This window comes from Hyperoodon ampullatus (assembly GCF_949752795.1).
Source record: "Hyperoodon ampullatus genome assembly, chromosome: 9".
Lineage (NCBI taxonomy): Eukaryota > Metazoa > Chordata > Mammalia > Artiodactyla > Ziphiidae > Hyperoodon > Hyperoodon ampullatus.
The window spans coordinates 15348929-15371869 of NC_136922.1; the positions used below are offsets into that span (position 1 = coordinate 15348929).

General features: G+C 38.8%; 2 protein-coding genes and 1 long non-coding RNA gene across 10 annotated transcripts in view; 2 read left to right on the forward strand and 1 right to left on the reverse strand.

The window, feature by feature from the left end:
• The window catches only part of COG5 (component of oligomeric golgi complex 5), a gene marked incomplete at its 5' end in the record, with an annotated part of 277186 nt that extends 269150 nt beyond the window's left edge, over positions 1-8036 (reverse strand). For 7 of the 8 annotated variants that reach the window (XM_079711627.1, XM_079711625.1, XM_079711622.1 and 4 more), the window contains 2 exons: positions 2454-2593; positions 7916-8009. In XM_079711627.1, the coding sequence (XP_079567753.1) occupies positions 2454-2593; positions 7916-8009 (234 nt within the window). Of the gene's footprint in view, positions 1-2453; positions 2594-7915 lie in introns of all 8 variants that reach the window. The other variant, XM_079711626.1, reaches the window with a different exon arrangement.
• Positions 8037-8348: 312 nt separating this feature from the next.
• On the forward strand, positions 8349-10707 carry LOC307058336. The gene is made up of 3 exons (XR_013811093.1): positions 8349-8398; positions 8665-8764; positions 10147-10707. It is a non-coding gene; the product is annotated as an uncharacterized lncRNA (long non-coding RNA).
• A 1507-nt stretch (positions 10708-12214) lies between these two features.
• Positions 12215-22941, forward strand: part of LOC307057957 (uncharacterized protein) — a gene marked incomplete at its 5' end in the record, with an annotated part of 53687 nt that continues 42960 nt past the window's right edge. Inside the window, 6 exon segments of the mRNA XM_079711246.1 lie at positions 12215-12265; positions 13641-13750; positions 17244-17365; positions 19642-19759; positions 20806-20928; positions 21700-21926. Coding sequence (XP_079567372.1) covers positions 12215-12265; positions 13641-13750; positions 17244-17365; positions 19642-19759; positions 20806-20928; positions 21700-21926 — 751 coding nt within the window.

Consider the following 22941-nt stretch of genomic DNA (forward strand, 5'->3'; position numbering starts at 1 on the left):
ATGCCTAAATCCTCTACTTTGTCCTCTTTCACATGTCACTTGTCATTCTAGCAAGTTCCTCTATCGTATATCTAAAATAAGTGTTACTATTGGTCTCCTATGTCTCTTATCCAGAAGACATCTGAGTTCTCCCCAGTCCACTGATATGGTCATTAATGTGTCCAACCTAACAAGATGAATATTTTTCTAATTCTCTATTCTTTGTCCCTTGTGATACTCTGGAAAGGTTGAAAAGACTAAAACTACAATTTCATAGACTCCCCTGTGATCAACTGGATGAATTTCCAAGAGATTTAGAAGACAGAAGAAAGAGGAAAACTATCTTCCCATTACTGTTTCAGCTAGTAAGCAAAGTCCTGAGACCTGAGGATTTAGAGACAGTTGAGATACCCCTATAGATCATTCCAGAGTTCAGTTACCAAGCATCCAGAAGCTGAACTTTAGCAGTGGCATGGGTAGTAACAGCAGGAGCTTCCAGGTCTCTGTGTTGCATCTGTGGTAGATCCTTCAACTCATTCCATTAGCTGTCCATCCAATACTCTGTATTAAATATCTTCCTGCTTTAAATACCTAGAGTGGTTTCTGCTTCCTGTACTAAAGCCCTGACTAATACATACTTCGGTACATCTTTTGTAATTTTAATCATCTCAGTGATATTTTAAATTATTTTTATTATATTTTATTTACTGGTTTGGTTAGCATTATCCCAATTTTGCTTGTGCAGAAAAACAATTGTAGCAGGTTCAGATCTCATACCAGGAATCAGAGACTTCCTCCACCCTACATCCAGAACCATGGTAAGTATAACTTGCCCCCTCTAGGAGATGTTAAATAGATTTTAAGTTTTTACCGATTCCTTCAGAGAAGGTACTATATGCAAAGAATAAGGAAAATGCCAACCACAAAAAGGCAGAAAGAATTTCAGGTGGCTCCTGCAGAAAGCTACCCCCTGAGAAACCTAGGCAGAATTAAGTGCATTTTCCCCTGCTCCCATAGACACTTTGTACTATTCTATTTAAAACAGGCATCACTTGCCTGTCATTATTTCTGTCTGTATCTGCCACTGGTCTGTGAATCCTTGGAGAGCCAGGAAATGTTTTCATTTTTCTATCCGCACAGCCTAAAGCAAAGCCTGACAATTAAAACTGGCCTATAAATGTTTCTCAGTAAGTATTGATCTCTAATTATATAATCAGAATTTTAAACTGACCTTAAAAGTCACCCCAGTCTGAACCAAGCTGCTTTTTTTTAAAGAATTGTCTGTAATATATACTTCTATCTTTTTTAAAATAAATTTATTTATTTTTTATTTATTTTTATTTTTGGCTGCGTTGGATCTTAATTGCTGCGCACAGGCTTTCTCTAGTTCCGAAAAGCGGGGGCTACTCTTCGTCGCGGTGTGCAGGCTTCTCACTGCGGTGGTTTCTCTTGTTGCGGAGCACAGGCTGTAGGCACACGGGCTTCAGTAGTTGTGGCACGTGGGCTCAGCAGTTGTGGTTCATGGCCTCTAGAGCGCAGGCTCAGTAGTTGTGGTGCACAGGCTTAGTTGCTCCACAGCATGTGGGATCTTCCTGGACCAGGGCTCAAACCCGTGTCCCAGGCATTCGCAGGCAGACTCTTAACCACTGCGAAACCAGAGAAGCCCCAAACTGCTCTTTTAATTGATAAAGTAAGACACGAAAAACTTATGGGAACATGTCTCGTTATACCAGATCTAGGTTTCCTGGAAAACAGTTCATTTATTCATGCAATTTGTTCATTCATTTAAATATTTAAGTGCCTACTCAGAAAGAAAGGCAACACTAGGAAGTACACCATAAAACCACCCTATAAAGATCACAGAATTGTAGAAAAGGAAGGAACCTTCAAGATTTTCGACTACAATCTCCTCTTCCCCCTTATTCACTCCAACCCATTCCATAGTTTTTTTTTCCTTTTTTTTTTTAAGAAAGCAAGACTCAAAGGCATTACATGATACGAAAGGTAACAGCACAACTGAGATTCGGACCTATCTCCTAACTCCCCTCATTGTGTTCTATCCACCACAAATTTATCAAGTTTCTGTAATTTCATCAAATGTTACATTTTGTGCTCATAAAGTGTGAACTGCTGATGGGAACATCCCAGTTTTTCTTATTCACACTGTTCTGCTTCCAAAATTCCATTTTCTATTATCTTTATCGAAGACATCCTATTTTTTGACTACCTATACTCTCTCCATATCAGTTAAGATGATGAGAACAAAGTATGAATAAAAGGTTTTGGAGAGATGGGTATATCCATTTTTCAAATAACAAAAAGTAGTTTACAGAAAACTTTTCGAAGATATACTTGGAAAAATATACATTTGTTCATGTAAATACGCATTTAGATTAAATAATAAAATCATTATAAAAATGATATATTATCACTCTGGGTTGAATACATTGTATGATCCAGAAAATTGGAATTACCTGTAAGTGCAGTTCTTTATCCAACTGACTGATTCCTTGGGCAAGTTTTGCTAGTTGTTCAGCAATTACAGCTTGATGAATAGATTGAGAAGTATAAGTCTTTACATCAAAGTCTTCATTTAAAAAATCACTATAACACTCTGGGAAAAAAAATACGAAAAAACCCTTATTAATTACACTGCACCAAACCAGATATTAAACAACAGAACAATTATAATCATAGTTAACATAGTTTTAGGTCTTTCTATACACCAGAAAGTACTGAAAAGGCTTTCTGTTGTAAATGAGAAAAGACGGTAGCAACAGCAGAAGAGACTGATAAAATTCACTAAGAACTTACTGCGTGTCAGGCACTGATACAAGCACTTTATACATACTAACTCATTCAACGTTCACACAACCCTGATGGAACTATCATTCTCCCCATTTCACAGGTGAAGAGACAGGCACAGACAGGACATGCAAATTGTGCAACTTCACTGTTTGAACCCAGGCAGTGTAGCTGCAGAGCCCATGCTCTGGACTACTATGCATATTCCTAAAAGCTAGTTTTTAATCAGTGAGTCAAAAGGAAAATATTGAGTAAAAGATTGAAAAAAAAAAAAAAAACTACTAACCACAGCTTTTAACACAAGAAAACAAGGTCACTGACAATAATAGGAAAACTGACTGTATTCGATAACTATGGTCTCCAGCATCTCCAGACTGATGCACAAATACTGTTGTAACAAAGTGAATCTGAAATTTTAATAGAAGTAGGCAAATGCAAACTTACAGGTATTACTGAAATTTTGGATTTATGGGTGAAATAAGTAAATGGAAAGAGAAACCATGTTGAAAGTAGAACCCTAAGAGAAAGAAAAAAAAGGGACTTCCCTGGAAGTCCAGTGGTTAAGAATCTGTGCCTCCATTGCAGGGGGCACGGGTTCGATCCCTGCTTAGGGAACTAAGATCCCACATGCCACGTGGCACAGCCAAAAAATAAATAAATAAAAAATTTAAAACAAGAAGTGATGCTAGATGTTAAGAAGATATCTTTCTGTACAGAAATCCACAAATTTGTGGGTGAAAGGAAAGTGAAGAGAATTAGGAATGAAAAATAGATACACAGAAGTGAAGTCAATGTAGGCATAAACAATTATCTCCTAGCCATATGGTAGATATACGTAAGACTGCCTTGACAGAGATTATGAAACTAACAAGCTATAAAATAGAGTACTTATAAGAAAACTTCAATTGTCTATATCCGCTATAATGTATACTCCATGAGGGCAAGTTCTTTGTTTTGTGTACTACCACACCCATAGAGCCTGAACAATGCCGGACACATGGCAGGTGTTCAATACTGGTTGAATGCATGAATTAATCTACGTATCAGCTGGAAGTATCATTCTGCTAAAAGCAAAGACTCATTCTTGACTACTCTCAAAGTGTTGTGGAGTGAAAGAAGGAAACTGCTACTTTGGCCTTAATTCTGAGAACCCCATTTCCTTCGAGTTTGCCAAGTTCTCAGAATTAAGGATCCTGTCAGGCAGACAAGTGGAGAAGGCTATCCCAAGAGGGAAGGTTTAGAGGCAGCAAATGTAACGGCATATTTTGAGGAATAAGGATAATACTGACTTAAGTATGTCTAGATCACAGTGTGTTTTGGGCAGAAAGGGTAAAGAATGATAGGATTTGAGGTTCCAAAGGAAGACTGGGGTGCAGTTTGAAAAGAGGCTGGTAAAATACCCAAAATGTTCAGACTATTTCCCATTTAAGGTTTTAAAGCCAAGAAAGAGCTCTGTTAGCCTTGTGTTGTAGAACAGTTTCTGGCAGCTGTATGGAGGATGACTGAAAAGGGATTAGCCACGCGGTGGTGCGCTGGGGCTGGCTCGGATTGGATCCTGAGAGCCAACTGTTAATCTCTCAGGAATTCTGTGAGCCAGTTGACAGCACAAGTACGTATCTTAAAACTGATGATGGGGGCTTCCCTGGTGGCGCAGTGGTTGAGAGTCCACCTGCCGATGCAGGGGACATGGGTTCGTGCCCCGGTCCGGGAGGACCCCACATGCCGCGAAGCGGCTGGGCCCGTGAGCCATGGCCACTGAGCCTGCATGTCCGGAGCCTGTGCTCCGCAACGGGAGAGGCCACAACAGTGAGAAGACCCGCGTACCACAAAAAAAAAAAAAAAAAAAAAAACACTGACCATGGTAAGGGTATTTACACCATGAAAATTAGCATACACTACAAAATCAGGGCTTCTTCTATTTTCCCAGGATGCTAATTTACCAACACACCCATGGAATAGAGCCACAGAGGCCAGTAAGGTGCTATGTTAACAGCCCAAGTGACAGGATGAAGACTAAGATAGTAGCAGTAAGACTGTCAAGGAAGTGACAAATTTGACAAATATTCAGACACCATAATGTATAGGACTTAGAGACAAGCTGAAAGATGGGTGATTAGATAGACCAAGAATTAAAGGATGATTCCCAAGTTTCTTGATTAACTGACATAGGGAATTCAGTTTTGCATGAAGTAGTCCACCAGGAATCTTTGTATAAAGATGAACATGAATGTACCCCTGCCTCCAAGGAACTCATAACCTACGTGGGAACAAGCACACATCTAACCTACGTGGGAACAAGCACACATCTAACTTACCACATTCAATTAATGGTAACAGAGACTACCACAGGAAAAGGTTAAAGGAGAGGGGTTTAAAAAAAAATTCATTTCACTTTTTCATGTGCAGAACCCATACTATTTGTTCCTATGTAGATTTTTATATTAGAACTAGTAGTGCTTGTTCACTGTCAAGACAGAAATGTCCAGTAGGGAGTGGTTCTATAGCTCAGAAGAGAGGTAAGGGCCATATGTGTATATTTGTATACATATTAATTTTCAAACTATGAAAAAAAGACCAGATGATTTAGGAAGACATTTTAGAATGCACAAAAAAAGGAAAATGGGAACGACAGAGTTCAGAAGCAGGAAAACACCAAAATTTGGGGGTAGATAGAAGAAATGAAAGCAATCAAAGAAATTAAGCATTCAGAGAGAAAGAAAAACAGGAGAGAATGGCAAAAAACCAAAGGGACAGCTTAAAGAAAGTCAGTAGTGTCAAAGATCTTATAAAGATCAGACGCAATGAAGGCTGAATACTGGCCATTGGATTTGGCATCTGAAGACAGACTGTCCTTCATGTTTCTCTTTTAGCTTTCTCATGCCTATAGGAGGCACATCAGAAACACCTCACAAAATTTCAAACTACGCATCTGCTGACCAACCCTCTCAATCCTATCCTCTATCACTGGCAGACCCCTAACACAGGACTGTTACTGATGGAAATGTTTAATTCCTTAGGAATGTTGTGGGAGGGAAGAGTGGAGTGAACAACTGAATTAGGGGCGAAAGGAAGACGACAAGCATCTAAAGAAAGCTGAAAAAGAACACTTAGAGAATTAGGAAATTTAAAAAAAAATGGAACAAGCCACATGAGGCAAGTATTTCAAGAAAAGATTCGAACCCTTTCATAAGTTCAAGTAAGATAAGGACCGAAACAGTGTCCATTTGATTCATCCACAAGAAAGTCACTGGAGACCTTGGCAAAGCGATTTCAATGGCATAGAATGAGGATAACTGGGTCCTTGAGGAGACAGGAAGAAAATCCAGAGCACCAAGGGGACGGACTGTCCTTAGGAAGGAATGGAGACTTCTCTTCTTTAATAATTGAAAATACAACAGAAAAGAAGGAAGAAAGAATGACTGCAGGTTCAGGCTTAGTTTATAGGTTTAACCGCAAGAAATGGAGGAAGCGCATATCTAATAGATTCTTTTTTTTTTCTTTAGGGAACTTGAAAACCAATTGTTGAGCTTGAAGGGAGTGGTTTGAAAAGAGTAGATTTAAATAATTATTGTGGAAGATGGCAAAGAGAACTAAATAGGAAAATACAGAAAGCAGAAATGAGGACTGTTTACCCTCCAAAAACTGATTTAAATTGCTGGAATGCACCCAGGTGAAATAAATACCCATGCGCGGCATGTACTGTTTCCTCCACTTCACCTGGGAAAGTCCTATTTACACCTCAAAACCAACTCCATCTAGAAAGCCTTTCCTGACACTCCCTTAAACCACTCCCAGTTATCATCCTCTTTTGTATTAATGTTTTACTTCGTATACAATTCTACTGCTACCCTTACAACACTGTATTACGGTGCCTACCTTTATAACTCTACAGGACTATTTCTCCTACCAAAATGGTGAGCTACTTGAGGGTGGGAATTGCGTATATATCAGGAGCTCTAAACTTGGTTAACCTGAATTTAAATTAAGGTACAAAGATGCATTAGCCAGAGATCCTAATCTAGAGAACATGATCTAGCTCAGAAAACATCATTACTAACTTTTGACAAAAGTATGTAAATTATAATCAGAAGGCAAGGAATTAAGGGCAATAATAAAACATACAACACAGAAAACAAACAGTACTTTAGAACTTTATTTCATTCGTTTAGAACCTATTTTGGTCTACATATGTGTGCATATGCTTCTTTACTGTGATGTTCAATTTTTAAAAACCATTCACTCTGCACCTACTGTAGGCAAGGTACTGTTATTAACTCTGCAGAATATAAAAAGGGGTTTTACAATGAAGTAGAAAAGATTAAGTACACTAATTATTTTAATACAAGGTTGAACGTGATGGAGATTAGGGAAGAAAATTAAGAACAGATGAGAAGCATCTTAGAAATTTGAACTTTATTCTGAAAAAAAAGAAGTTTGGGGCATGTTAACTTCATTAATACAATGTTATGTGCTTCTCAAATATACTATGTCTAACTTATCTTATTTCTAGAAACTTCTATCCAAAACTATCAATAAACTTGATTGTTATATTCAATACATATAGTTAATCCCAGCCTGAATGAATGCTCCGAACCCTCCCCCACGTATGGCTGTGGATAAACGACTTGTAAAAAAACAAACAAACAAGCGAGCTTGTAACAAGTGGGGCCACCTGTGCAATCAAAAAATTTATTAACAGGGGGATGTTTCCAACTCTACCTAAAAATGAGACCCCCTTCATCAAGCGCTTGTAATCTGCTCTAGGTCTTACACTTCTCATAGAATCAAACGCTTCACCCGTTGGCCAAGAACTGCGGTAGCAGTGGGTCACCGGGGGCGGGAACTCGGGGCATCAGTGAAACCCCAGGAGCATGGAGGGCAGAGCTGAAATGAGGAGCCTCCAGAAATCAGGTGTCCCCAGGACACCCGGAAGGGAAGGGAACAGCAAGTCCCTGGAGAAACAGGTTGGCCAGGCCAGCACCCAGACGCCAGGGGGCCGGGCGGAGGGGAGTGGTCACGCCGAGACAGGAAAACTTTCTGCAAAGCGAAGGGTTGAGTCCACCACTTGGGCCCAGGTGCGGAGCAGGACAATCCCCCAACCCCATGGCCCGGCCAGACCCCGACTCCTTACCGTCCTGCAGGAGCTCCCGGACAGTCGCTGCAGCCGCTCCGGAGCCCAGAGCCGGACGGCCAGGCAGAGCGAGGCCGCCGTCGCCACCTTCCATGTTGGCAGGTGCCGGGGAGATGGCGTCAGCAGCTGCGCGCCCCGCCCAGGTCATGACGCAGAATGCCGGCGCCGCTAGCTACGCCCAGCCCGCGGCTCCCGGCTGTCCTGGAAATTCCACTCTGCTGCAGCTGGTGGGCCGACCCTGGCTCGGAGCGGCGCGGGCCCCAGAGTAGGTGGGCGCCGAGGGCCCAGCGCACCAGGGAAGCTGAGGTCGTGGGGCCGGCGCTTTCTTCCGTCTCCCGCCGCACTCCTGGGGCTGGCGGCGTTCCCTGGGCGGAAGAGCAGGTGAGCGCCGGAACGTGGCGGCAGCGCTCACCTCTAAAGGAAGTATTTAACCTGAGAATGGGACCTCTCGATGGAAGCACTAGAAGAGAACGGAGGTTTCAGGTAGCTTCGTGTGCACGCCACAAGCACAGCTGGCGGGCGTTAATAGCTACCCACCTGTATCTATCACATCCCTTGCTTCGCGTTCTTGGGATAAAGGCAGGCGGGAAAAGCTTGGGGAGGAAAGTTGCCAGGGATGAAAGTGGGGAGAATTAGGGAGAGCCGAGAGTCGGTTAAGTAGGAAGACTGAACCAGGAATAGATAAGTGGGACTCAGTCTCTTCCTACCCTCCCATGAGATAGTGACCTTAGGCTTTTTCTACCGATTAGTTTCAGCCACGTGTCCTGAGCGACGCCAGACTTTTCCTTGTCACAAATTGATGGATTTTCTATCTCTAAACTAACAGCATTGGAGCTGTAAAATCATCAGGTTAGTTCCCGATATATCTTCTCCGCTGTTAACATCGGCAGTATTCACCTGTATTTCTCCCACGATAAATACTAGTAAGTTAACAGGTCAATCACACGTGTGCAAGAAGGTTAAGCACTTCTAACGTAAAAAGAAAGGTTAACTTTTCCTTCATGTACAGTAAGTATGTATGCAGGGAACCTATTTTTCCTAGTGCCAGAGCTAAAGTTTTTCTTGATTCAGCTAACGGATTTTCGAGAATGTGATAGTAGTACTTAGCTGTGCCAAATGCCGTTCGAACATATTAGATGCTCGTAACAACTCAAGCAAGTATGTCTCACTACACTGCATTATGCTTTCTCTTTGTCACAGAGGTTCTCCCCTAATATACTTTGTTTGATTTCAGTCGCGGTGTGAATAGGATTGAATGTTCTGAATGGAGGTCTCACAAATTGCCAAGGGCAGTGTGCTGAGATTCACATTAGGTTTCATTATCTATAATACACAAAATGTGACTTCAATAATTTTTGAATATTAATGATGAATAAGCATTATCTTTGAATTATGGATTGTTTTTCCTTCCCTGGCTTTTACATTGAAAATTTTTAGAAAAGTTACATAATATTCATTCATTCAATGAAGAGTTTTGAGTCTCTACTATATGTACCAGCATGAGTGTACAAACATTAGACTCAATCCCTGTCTTATCCCAAAGGAGCTAATAGGTAGGTAGAAACCCATTTAAACAAACAGTATTACCAGGTGCTTTGGAGGATGTGGATTTGTTTATTCTCAAGCTTGGCTGCCCATTAAAATCACCTGGAGAGCTTTAACAACCACTGATGCTTGCATCCTACACCCAGAGATTCACATGTAATTGCTCTGGGGTATGGTCTGGTCATCCTGCTTCCTAAAATCTCACCAGATCATTCTAATGTACAACCAAGATTAAGAACTACTGATCTATTCATTCAGCAAATATCTATTAAGGGAGGCCTTCTTCGTGCCATGTACTGGGACTACAAGAATGAATTGAGTACCACCTGTTGCACATGGATAAATACCTCTGGAGAAGTAGAAATTCAGTTACACAAGATCAGGGAACAAGTGCACTGGTTACAACAAATTCCCCTTGATACTCTATGGTCTTTTGATCTATTTAGCTGGCTACCATCATACAAACTGGACTTGTCATATTACTTATAACTCTGCCTTGCATAATTACTGTTTTTGCATAATTATTTTTAAGCTCTGTACTTGTTGCCTGTTAAACGTTTGTAGAAACAGCTTACTCAATAGGGTGACTCTAGCTCGGTGCTTCAAGATGACCGCACTTCCAGTGCTTACAACCTAGATGGAATGTAGACTTTATTTATTTATTTATTTATTTTTGCGGTACGCAGGCCTCTCACTGTTGTGGCCTCTTCCGTTGTGGGTCACAGGCTCCGGACGCGCAGGCTCAGTGGCCATGGCTCACGGGCCCAGCCGCTCCGCGGCATGTGGGATCTTCCCGGACCGGGGCACGAACCCGCGTCCCCTGCATCGGCAGGCGGACTCTCAACCACTGTGCCACCAGGGAAGCCCATGGAATGTAGACTTTAGATGGGAAATTCCTGAGTGTTCTTCTTCATGCTCCTCCTTGTTACTCAAATGTGGCTTCAGTGGTTTCCAATCGCTATGCACTTTCCCTCTGACGTGGGACATGACAACGAGGAAACGCCCTTCCTGGTACCAAGGGACAAAAACCACTAAATATGGACAAGCTGACTCTTGATCAGCAATGCTTTTGAGGAAAGATCTTGATCAAAAGAGGGAAATGTGAAAATAAAGAAAACTTCATTTAAAGTGGAGTCATGAAGCCCTGAAGGGAAAGCTCTCATGTATGCACCACTTGTGGCTGCCTGTATAACCAGCAGGAAGAACAATAAAAATTATTTTAACAGCAACAACAAAGGAATGAATAAGAGTGAAATTATTCTTGCTAAAGTCACAATGACCTAGTTGCCATTGGACACTTTTTAGTCTTTACCTAACTCTTGCGTGATGTTTAAGATGTTTATCCCCTCCCTCCTTCGTAATACTGTTCCCTCTCTTTTGAATATCACGTTTCAGATTTATTCCTCCCAGCTCCACAGTTCATCTCTCTGTCTCCTTTACCTTCTTTTTTTTCCCCCTTTTACTTAAATGTTGGTGCTTCTAAGGATTTCTACAAGACATGGCATCCATAAGTACTTTGTCCATGTTTTTAGTTTCAACATATTACCTAAAGGTTAAAGACGTATCTCTAGCTTTTTCTTTAGTACCATATCTATATAACCAGTTATGAGGCATCACCACCTGGAAATCCCCTGAGCACCTCAACTTCAATGGGCCCAAGCGTGGACTCGTTTCCCTCCCAAAGCCTGTTCCTCCTTCTGGTTCTCTGTCTCATTGATTGGAATGGCCATCAGCCCAGTCTCTAAAGCCAAAAGTGTACACATCATCCTAGAATTCTTTCTTATTACACAACACGTGCTGTCATCAGGTGATTTCCACCTCCTAAATGTCTTGCTAGTTTATTTTTATTTCTAAATAGCTCCTAAACGTGTTCCCTTTCCTCTATCCTCATTCCTGGAGTCCCAGGTCAGATACTTACTACACATGGCTTGGTCTACTACAGTGGCCTCCTTACTGATATTTTACCAACAGCCCTAACCCCTCCATCAAAATCTTTCTGAATCAGAAATCTGACCATGTCATTTCTCTGCTAAAATTTTTCAATTAAAACTAGTATACAAGGAGAGACAACTTACACAAAAATATATGCCCATGGAAGTATGTGATTTGCACAAGTTAACATGTTGAGTGCATATGTAAAAATCACCCACAGAGGAGGAAAAATGGCTGAGAACCAAGGCCCTACAATTTAAAATCTAAAATATCTTAACCTGGTGTATAGGCCCTCTCATGCCCTTTCTAGTCTAGTTACAACTCAAGCAGTGCTGAACTGTTGTTAATGGTTCCCTGAAAACATCAAGCATTTTCATGCTGCTGTGGCTTTTTACATGTTCTCTGTAACTGGACACTTCCCCATCTCCCATGTAATGTCAGCTCAAGATTTCCTTCATCCATTGTTGACTTCCCTCACTTCTCTAGACAGTTATTTCTACAGTGCTTAAATTGTGTTTGAGTGTGTGTATTAGCATCATTGTGTAAGTTTTCTAATACATTTTCAAGGACACAGAAAATATATTTTCATCTGTGTTCCCAACATGTAGCAGAAATTTGATATTTGTTGAATGAATAAAAATAAGATCAAGTGGGATTCCGAGAAGATTATCAGAGTCATCAGGATGGGGGATTATGAGTACAGAGACTGTGAGCCAGTGAAAATGGGCTCAAGGTTTGATTAAAGGTACCACTTAGTTGACACACCTGCAGGAGATGGAAAGTGAAGGACAAGCCCCAAGTTTCTGACTTGAGTGCGTAGGGATGGATGGTGATGGCATAACCAGGATCTGGAATGCAAGGGAGATGAGACAGGTTGGATTCATGAAAAGGCAACTACCTTTCTTTTGCTTTATACTTTACCTATGTAGGTGGCTTACATCTTTCTAGTCATGAATTTTTGTTTAAAAAAATAAGCTAGTAACTCTCTGAATCTTTATTCAGTCAAACAGTAACAGTGATAAAGTGATGAACAGTGATCAGTAAAACTAGCTTATCTTATTCCACCTGTACATTCTACCTAAGGAAGTTGAAATTATTGGTTTATATTTAGATTATAACAGTACTTTCAGGATTAGCCAAACAGAAAGTTGCATGTGGAGCAATTAGACCTTTCTGAAGTTGGCCCATATTTGTTTTTAAGTTGGTAAGGCCAAAATTGGAATATGGAAAGCAGCCAACACTATGAAATGATAGGATTTTAAGTACAGTAGAGCAACTATAAAACATAGGAATTACCTAATTTAATCACTTGTCCCTCTTTGGGTATAATAGTGATTTACTATGCAATTATGTGATCACAATTGAGATTTTCATGAAACGATGTTCATGAAACATTTAAATGCTTAAAAATAATAATTAAAGGTTTGCCTTCTGATTCAAATAAAAAGAATAGGATTTGAGAATAAGAATAAACATATTCTTATATATGGGGAGATCAGCTCGTTGTTTTGTGACCACCTAGATGGGTGGGATATGGAGGATGGGGGAGAGGGAATATGGGGATATATGTATACATATAGCTGATTCACTTTGTTATACAGCAGAAACTAACACACCATTGTAAAGCAATTATACTCCAATCAAGATGTTAGATAAATAAATAAACCAGTACATCTTTTGAAATGCTGACTATAAAGTTGTTCTGTTACTGCCATTTAACTTTCCTGGATAAAACAAGGTATTTCAAAGTGCCAGACATACACAGTACTATATATGAAATGATTCAAATCAAATTTGTTGATCAATGCCAAACAAAGTAAAATGGAAAATCTAAAAAGTAACATGGAAAATCGTAATATGTATTCTAGGAAGATATCTTGTGGTTTTCCACATCCTGAGCATTTATGAATTTGAGCAGAAAACGTTACAATAGTGGGTTAAGTATAGAATTCAAAACTGTTAGTGTTTGATTTGAACAAGGGTAATTTGTACAGAATATAAATGTCATAATTGCACAGTGTGCTGAAAACTATCTGTGATTTATAAATAGAGGCAGAATTCAGTAGTATCCTATTCGATACTGTGAAAAGAAGCTAGGAAGATTTCTAAGCCCGCAAAACCTGATGAAAAATACGTGTTCTTGGCAATTGAAATTGTAAGAATGATGGGATTCATCAAGTGAAAGTGCCTTTTCTCTACGCAAACTGATTATCTTTTTCAGATTTGAAACAAATCTGTATTCATCAAGAGTGACTGCATGCAAACCACAGCATGTCAAGAAAGAAAAAAAGATCCAATAGAAATGCTTCATTCTGGGCAGCTGGTAAAAGTCTGCGCCCCAATGGTGCGATATTCAAAGTAAGTATTGTTAAATGGTTAATGAGCTTAGGTGTGATTTCCTTTTTATGCTCTGACTTCTTAAAAGTAAGACCCCCCCACACCACATGGGATCTTCAAACGCCTAGCTTTGGGATCAGGGTCTGGGCTTGAGTCCTCACGCTGCCAACTGCCGGGTATGTGTATGATCTAAGCGGTCAGACAGTATTTGTCTCTTTGAGGCTGGCTTATTTCACCGAGCATAATATCCTCAGGGTTCATCCATGTTGTACCATGTATCAGAATTTCCTTCCTTTTTAAGGCTGAATAATATTCCATTGTATGTGTATACTACATTTTGTTTATCCATTCATCCCAGCTTGAGTTGCTTCCATCTTTTGACTCTTGGGAATAATGCTTCTGTGAACAGGGATATATAAATATCTTTTTGAGACCTTGCTTTCATTCTTTGTGGTATATGCCCAGATGTGGAATTGCTAGATCATATGACAAATCTATTTTTAATTTTTGAGGAATTACCCTGCTATTTTTCCATAGCAGCTACACCATTTTATATTCCTACCAGCAGTACACAAGGGTTTAGTCTCTCAGCATTCTCACCAACACTTGTTGTCTTCCAGGGTTTTTTTGTTGTTGTTTTAATAGCCATCCTAATGGATGTGAATTATCTCATTGTGGTTTTTATTTGTATTTTTCTAGTGATGTTGAGCATCTTTTCATGTGCTCATTGGCTATTTGTATATCTTCTTCGGCACAATGTCTCTTCTAGCCCTTTGCCCATTTTTGAATCAGATTGTTTGGTTTTTTGTTGCTACTGTTGTGTTTACTCTGGAGTTTTGAGAATTCTCTATACTAGATACTACTCTTGTCAGATATGTGGCTTGCATATGTGTTCTCCCAGCATGTAGCTTTTCTTTTCATCCTCTTAACAGGGTCTTTGGCAGAGCAAAAGTTTTTATTTAATGATGAAGTCCATTTTATCAATTTTTCCTTTTGCAAATTGTGCTTTTGTTGTCAAGTATAAGAAATTTTTATGTAGCTCTAGATATTAAAGATTTTGTCCTATGTTTTTTCTAAAAGTCTTTTAGTTTATGGTTTACATTTAAGTTCATAATTTTTAATTAATTTCTGTGTAAGTGTGAGACTTAGGCTGAGGTTTGTTTGTTTGTTTGTTTTTGCCTGTGGATGTCTAATTACTCCAGTACTATTCGTTGAAAAGGATATCTTTCCACTATTGAATTACTTTTGCATCTTCATCAAAACTCAGTTGAGCATGTTCGTATGGTTCTTTTTCTGCATTCTCTGTTCTAATCCATTGATCTATATGTCTGTCCCTCTACCAATACCATACAGTCTTGATTACTGTAGCTATATAATACCCTGAAATTAAGTAAACTTAATAAATCCCACTTTTCTTTTTCAAAATTGTTTTAGCTATTCTAGTTCCTTTGCCTTTCCAAATAACTTTTAGGATGATCTTTTCTATACCTACAAAAAAGTCCTGGGCTTCCCTGGTGGCGCAGTGGTTGGGGGTCTGCCTGCCGATGCAGGGGACGCGGTTTCATGCCCCGGTCCGGGAAGATCCCACATGTCGCGGAGCGGCTGGGCCCGTGAGCCATGGCTGCTGAGCCTGCGCGTCCGGAGCCTGTGCTCCGCAACGGGAGAGGCCACGGCAGTGAGAGGCCCGCGTACCGCAAAAAAAAAAAAAAAAAAAAAAAAAAAAAATCCTGCTGGATTTTCCATAAGAATTGTATGAAAAATGCATATCAATTTGGGGAGAACTGAATTCCCTACTGTGTTGAGTCTCCTCATGAACACGATATGTCTCCATTTATTTAGATCTTCTTTGATTTCTTTCATCAGTGTCATATGGCTTTCAGCGTACATTTTCTGTACATATTTTGTAAGGCTTACACTCAGTTATTGTACTTTTAATTTCAGTGTCCATGTGTTCACTGCTGGTGTATAGAAGTAAAATTGCTTTTTGTGTGTTGACCTTACATTATGTGAACTTGCTATGTTTACTTATTGGTTCTAGGACGTCCCTCTTACAAATTCCTTAGGATTATCTAAGTAGACAATCATGTCATCTGCAAATAGAGATAGTTTTACTTCCTCCTTTCCATCAGATGCCTTTTGTTTCTTTTTCATGCCTTATTGCACTGACTAGAAGTTGCAGCACTGTACTGAATAAGAGTGATGAGAGCAGACATCTTTCCCTTGTTCTTGATCTGGGGGGAACGTATTCTTTCACCTGTAATTGGGTTGGCCAAAAAGTTCATTTGGGTTTTTCCATAAGATCTTACGGAAAATATATATAAAGATCCTAATATAATATTAAATGTAGAATTTTTTGTGGATGTTCTTCATCAGGTTGAAAAAGTTCCCTCTATTCCTGTTTTCCTGAGAGGCTTTTTTTTAAAATCATGAATGCTGTTTTGTCTAGTGCTTTTTCTGCATCAGTTGATACAATCATGTGATTTTTTTTTTCTTTAGCCTGTTAATATGATGGATTACAGTGATTGATTCTGAATATTGAAACTTCTGTTTTAACTAGCTTTTTCTGACACCACCACAGCAGGGGAAGGATGAGAAAGCACCACCTCATTACTCTCAGGTGGAGGTCGAAGCCTAGGTTTTCCACTTGGTCTCCTTTGACACCCCCGGGGGCACGAGGCTCCTCATTACTGCTGAGCAGGGGTGAGAGTTCCAGCTGCCCGTGCAGGGGGTGGCCTGGTAACTGCTGGGCACTGATGAAAGCCCTGGCTCTTCACTAAGCATTCTCTAACACGACTCCCGGAGGAAGGGAGAAGGGCACCTCACTGCTGCAGGGTTGGTGTGGAACTCCAGGCTCCCCACATGGTCTCCGCTGACACCCTCCTTGTAACTGGCCGGCAGGGATTAAAGTCCCAACTCCCTACCTGGCCTTCTCTAGCACCACCGTGGAGGGGTGTTGGAGAACTTTGTGACAGCTTTGGAACGGTACAGGTGTAAGCTCCCCACTGGACCTTCGCTTGTGGAGGGGAGGGCCACAGTTTTTTCTCTGGTGTTGGGCTGCAGTTATTATTTATTATTATTATTTATTATTTAAAAGCTTGCTAGGCTGCCCCTTTCTTGGTGCTTTGGCTAGAGAGCAGGCTTTTGCTGGGGCTGTTTTTGTCTGCACCCATTGCTATTTCCAGGTTGTCACCTTCTTCAGCTTCAAATCTGGGATATTTGAGGCAACAAGAAAACCCAGGGAACTTATCATTGTCGTTCCTTGGGTCCTGCCCGAGGTCACTAGCCTGCCTGCTCTCTTCTCACCACCTTTCAGAGTTTCCTTACGTTTGTTTTGTATATGATATCCAGAGCTTTTAGTTATGCTAAGCAGGAGGAATAGGGAAGAGTACATCTACTGCACTTTCCCATAGGCGGAACTTTTCTCTAATAAATAATAAATATTTAATAATGAACTAAACTAAACTCTGATTATGGTGCTTTCTAAATGCCTAATTAAAGTTTTATATGCTCTCAGGTTGGCTTTTAGAACACTGGTAAGAAAATACAGTTGCGATCTGTGCTATACGCCAATGATAGTTGCTGCTGATTTTGTCAGATCTATAAAAGCCAGAGACAGTGAATTTACCACAAACCAAGGTATGTGAAAGCTAGAGTTTGCTGCCTTTGTAAAACTTTAAAAACAAAGCAACAAAACTCAACACTCTTGTCTAATCAGAGACAACATAATTCGGAGATTTTATTTTAAAATCTTTCAGTTTCTTATGGTTTTTATAAGTTTTTTAAAATATGTTTTTATTCAGTACCTTGTAAACTATGGATAATATATCAAAGTTTTAGTCAGCCCCATTCTCTCACCTAGACTATTAGGTTAGATTCCTATCTCACTGCCTCCAGTCTTATCCCATTCCAAACTACCCTCCAGACAGCCCCAAGTGACCTCTCTAAAATGTAAATTTGATCACTTCTTCTCCCTGCTCACAGTCTTCCTTAGACCTCTCATCACCTAAAACAGTGGTTCTCAAAGTGTGATTTCCCAGACCAGTTAACATCAGCATTATCTGAAAACTTGTTAGAAATGGAAATTCCAGACTCCACCACAGGCCTACTGAATCTGAAACTCTGGGTATGTGTCGGGCAGTCTGTGTTTTAAAAAGCCCTCCAGGTGATTCTGAGCTTGTTAAAGATTGAGAGCCACTGACCTAAAGAGTAAAATTCCAGCACGTGTGGATAATATAGAAAGTTCTTCACGATCCGGCTTCTGAATACGTGTTCTGCAGCTTTATCTTCCATTAGTTTCTCTCCATGGCCCACCAACTTTACTCTTCAAAATACTAAGTTATTTTAAGTCCCTGAACATGCCCTAATCTCTCACACTTCTCTACCTAGAATGTCCTTCTTAGTCAGGCCTCTCCCCACATCCCTATCCCCCTGGGAAAGGACAGTTCATGCTTCTCAATGCTCTAAAACTGTGACCAAGGAACTTGCCTAATCACCCTCCATTCACATCCTGTCTCGTAAGCCCTGGCTTTTTGTTGTACTTAATCCTACTGTACTGTTATTTCCTCCTCACATGCCTGTCTCTCCCACTAGACTATGGGCTTCTTGAGGGTTGGAATTCTTTCTTGTTGATTTGTATCCTCAGCTTCTAGCACAGCATTGAAAATATATTTGACCAATAAATGGTTGTTAGATTGAAATTTTATAACTCTCTTACAAAGGAGAAAGCACCCTACCTACATCCTCAGGAAAAAGCAAATTCTCCTATCCCTTAGATAATCCTGTAAATCAGTGGATTGCCATAGAAATTCTGAGTCAGTAGAACTAGAGCGATACCCAGAAATCTGCATTTTGGTAAACACCCAGTGAATCTGATACAGATAGTCCTCAAAAAAAACTTTAGAAAAGTTAAAATACATCTATTCAGAATTTATAACACCCAAAGATGAGAAAAATGTGTCCTTTAAAACCTAGGAAAGCTCTGATCCATTTGGCTATGTTAAAATTTAGACTTTTATATATAAAAAAAGAGCACAGATATTCTCAAAGACAAATGAAAAACTGGGGAAAATATTTATAATATTTTTGATGTTTATGATAGATAGCAGAGCTAATTTCTTTGTTTTATTTTTTTAATTTAAATAATAAGAAAAAAGGAGCAACTAAAAGAAAAATTGTCCATAGAGAACTATGCAAAGAATATGTAGAGAGAGGCTACAAATAAAAAAATATGCTGTTGGGTATACAGTGTAGGATAAGTTGTAAGGAAATCAGAACTGTCATCCACACTGGTGTATATCTATATTGGTAAACTCTTGAAAGAAGATTTTGTAATATCTTTCAAAATGTTAGATGCCCACCCAGCAGTTGTACTCCTAGGAATTTACTTCATGAATATACTCACAAAAGCATGTATATGGAGTATCTTCATCGCAGCATTGTTTGCAAGAGCTGCAAATGAAAAATAATCTATGGTCCATCCATCACAGTGGAATACGCCACTAAAAAGAGGAAAATAGGTCTGAATACAGGTCCCAGATACATCCGGGGGAAAACACAATAATGGATAGCAACGTACATAGAATGTTCACATTTGCTTAAATTTTATAGGTATTCATAAAATTGTTCTAGAATGCAGTAAGCTAATTCCCACCTTTGGGAAAGGGGTCTGTTTGGCAAGAGTGTTGTACTTTTCATTTTATCAAATTTTTTACTATTTGAATTTGTACCAAATCTAAATTGCATGTAATTTAAAATATTTTAAATTATTTTAATGCTATCTTGTTTGAACAGATGCTTCTTAGGCTAAAAATAGTTATTGTTACTTTATCCTGTACAGACATTAGAATTTGGTATCTCGTGTGCTTGTGTGTGTGTTTCTGTGAATTTTAATGTTGAGCTATTTGTTTTATCAGGTGATTGCCCATTGATTGTTCAGTTTGCTGCTAATGATGCAAGAATTTTGTCTGATGCTGCTCGTATAGTCTGTCCTTATGCGAATGGAATAGACATTAACTGTGGTTGTCCTCAGAGGTAAAGCTTAAAGAAGTTGGAAGAATTTTGGAAAAGATTAGGAAAAACTATGTGAACATGGTAAACTATCATTCTGGTATTCCAAAAATTAAAAAGTAAGGAAAATAGAGATAAAGAACTTGGGCTCTAAATAAGAAGCAAGAAAAAATAAGGAAATATTATTTAGAAACATACATGCAAAGATATTTTCTGATGGCTACAACAGTATATAGACCCTTGACAAGTTTTTGTCTCACCTCACCACTAGAATTTTTTTTATGTGTGGATCTGCCTTGAACCTCATCCATAAGTAATTACGTGAGACTGATGTTTATGGCAATCCCTAAAATGTATTTTTACTGCTGTGTCAGACATACTTGCTCTAAACACTATGATTCTATGATTTGGGAGATCACTTGTTTTCTCTTACTTAATTTCAATTTTAAGAAAACCTTCTTATAATTACCTTTTCTTCCCATACCATAGTTATTTGGTTGAGTCTGAGTAACTGGGTGTTGATAGGATGTACTTATTTTGACGATAATATCCCTACCTTCCTGGCACTATACTAGATTATCTGTCAATAATTCAAAATGTGTTCAAAGAATAAAATCAAGGTTTTACGTATAGCATAATCCAAATCAGATTAGATATATTTGAATACTCATTAGGAGAGTTCAGTAAGCTGTTTAGTGGTATTGGAATGCTGTAAGCCAAAAATATCTTTCCTCTTAAGATTCATAAAACCTCTTGTTACGTACGATAAACATCAAATTTGGAATTTAAAAAACCTGAAGTAATTGCAATTACAAATCTGTTTTGGTTAAATGAACTTTAATTTTCTCACTTGCCAGTGAAAACCATTTCCCCTAAGTATTTCTTGATCTGGGAACATGTTTTCCTAATCTCGATACACTTAGAAGTGTTGGATCTATGAATCTTAAAAATCTGGTTCCATTCCAGGTGGCTAGGTAGAGAAATAATAAATGCACTTACTGTGCTTTTAGAATTGTATCTTCTCTTCCAGCTGATAACAATTTATTTGTTGTTGTATTTACTTTATGAAGGTGGGCTTTGGCAGAGGGTTATGGAGCTTGCTTAATAAACAATCCAGAGCTTGTTCGAGACATGGTGAAACAAGTAAGAAATCAAGTGGAAAATCCCAGATTTTCCGTATCTATTAAAATAAGGTAAAGATAATATTTTAATCTACTGACAAGATAGTCCATTACTCAGGAAATAAAAGAATATTCCTTTTGTCTGAAGGTGTGGAGATGTCTGCTCTTAGTAAGTAGGCATCTAGTATATGAAAATGTTAAAACATTTAGTAAATGAATAGATACCATAATTTTTATTTATAATCCAAAACAATTTCTTCTTCATATTTTTAAGAAAAATTAAAATATCCCTTTATTATTAAAAACTCTCTCCCAAGAGAAACAACTTTTTCCATGTGCTATTTAATTAACTAATGCTAAGAAACATTGCTGATACCAAGAGTAGAAAATAGGAATGATATTTGCACTAACATTTCACAGTGAAAAGAAAAGAAACTAAAAATTCGTCTTTTGGTGACAGGTTAAAAACATATTTCAAGATAAATTATAATTCTCCCACTTGCGGATTGGAGCATGCACAGCAAATATTAAGATAGCACCTTTCAATGCATCTGTGATAGTACATTGAGGAATCTTTCAGTTATCAAAGCCAAAAGAGAGGAGTACTGGGTAAAAGTTATTTGTCATCCTATTGTTATCGATAGTGAAATAGCTAAATTCAGGGTCTTGAATGGGAACTGATTCCTGAACAAAACCTCACTGATAGCAGCATGTGGTGATAATACGATATAGCATAGCTAAACTAAATAATGTAACAGATGAAATATTTTTCTATTTAGTTTATTGATGTTAGCATTAAGATTTGTGTGCTGTGAAAAGATAGATATGATTTTGAAATTATAGGATCCATGATGACCTTACAAGAACTGTAGATCTTTGTCGAAAGGCTGAAGCGACAGGGGTTTCCTGGATTACAGTCCATGGAAGAACTGTTGAAGAAAGACATCAGCCAGTTCACTATGAGGCCATTAAAATAATTAAGGAAAATATGTCTATACCTGTAATTGCTAATGGAGACATCAGAAGCTTAAAAGAAGCAGAAAATGTGTGGCATATTACTGGGACAGATGGTAAGAAATAATTACTTTAGTTTTTTTGTTTTTTAATTAGCAGAAAAATTAAAAGGTGTGGGTGGGAGAATAATGTTAATGTGATTTGCATTATTTTTTCTTTCATATGGAGCCATATTTTCCTGTTTTACCAATTTAAGCCAAGCAGTTTACTAAAATGATGTTAATCCTTCTACTTAGAAACAACAGATTATTTTAATTGGGGTAAACTAGTTCAGTTAATTCTCTGCCACCATCTCATCCAGTTAGTGACCACTAGAGCCTATAGAATTCGTGAATCCAAGAGTGGTCATAGGAGCCAAAGAAACCCCAGACTGCTATGCAGTTTCATTATCCCCTTCAACTTTGGCATACCAAGCCCTGCGATACCTATTGCTGGATGAGAGAATGCAGATAAACTTCAAGCAAACCCAATTTATGACAATCCAGATTTACTCTTAAAAAAATCCGGAAAACTAATTTTTTAATGTAGAAGTCTTTAAAATATAAGAAAAAAGTCTTGTGAGTTCATTTACACTTAATTGGTTTATAAAAAATATCAAAATGAATTCTTTAACAAGAATTAGTCTAATACAAGGGCATTGTGAAACCTTGTAATAATACTTTTATTTTTGAATATTCTCAGTTTGTTGCATTGAGTTTGACCCCATAACCATGAGTTCTTAATGTGTGGACAAACGTGATGTGCTTTAATTTGTAGGTGTGATGGTTGCAAGAGGACTCTTAGCCAACCCGACCATATTTGCTGGATATGAGGAAACCCCACTGAAATGCATCTGGGACTGGGTTGACATTGCTCTTGAGCTTGGAACTCCTTATATGTGTTTCCATCAACATTTAATGTACATGATGGAAAAGATAACTTCGAGGCAGGAAAAAAGAATATTTAATGCTTTGTCAAGCACATCAGCAGTCTTAGATTACCTTACAGACCATTATGGGATTGACTGGACTCCCTAAATTATTTTCTATCTTTAGTGAAACCACCCAGGGTCACATCTTGGTTTTCACTTTG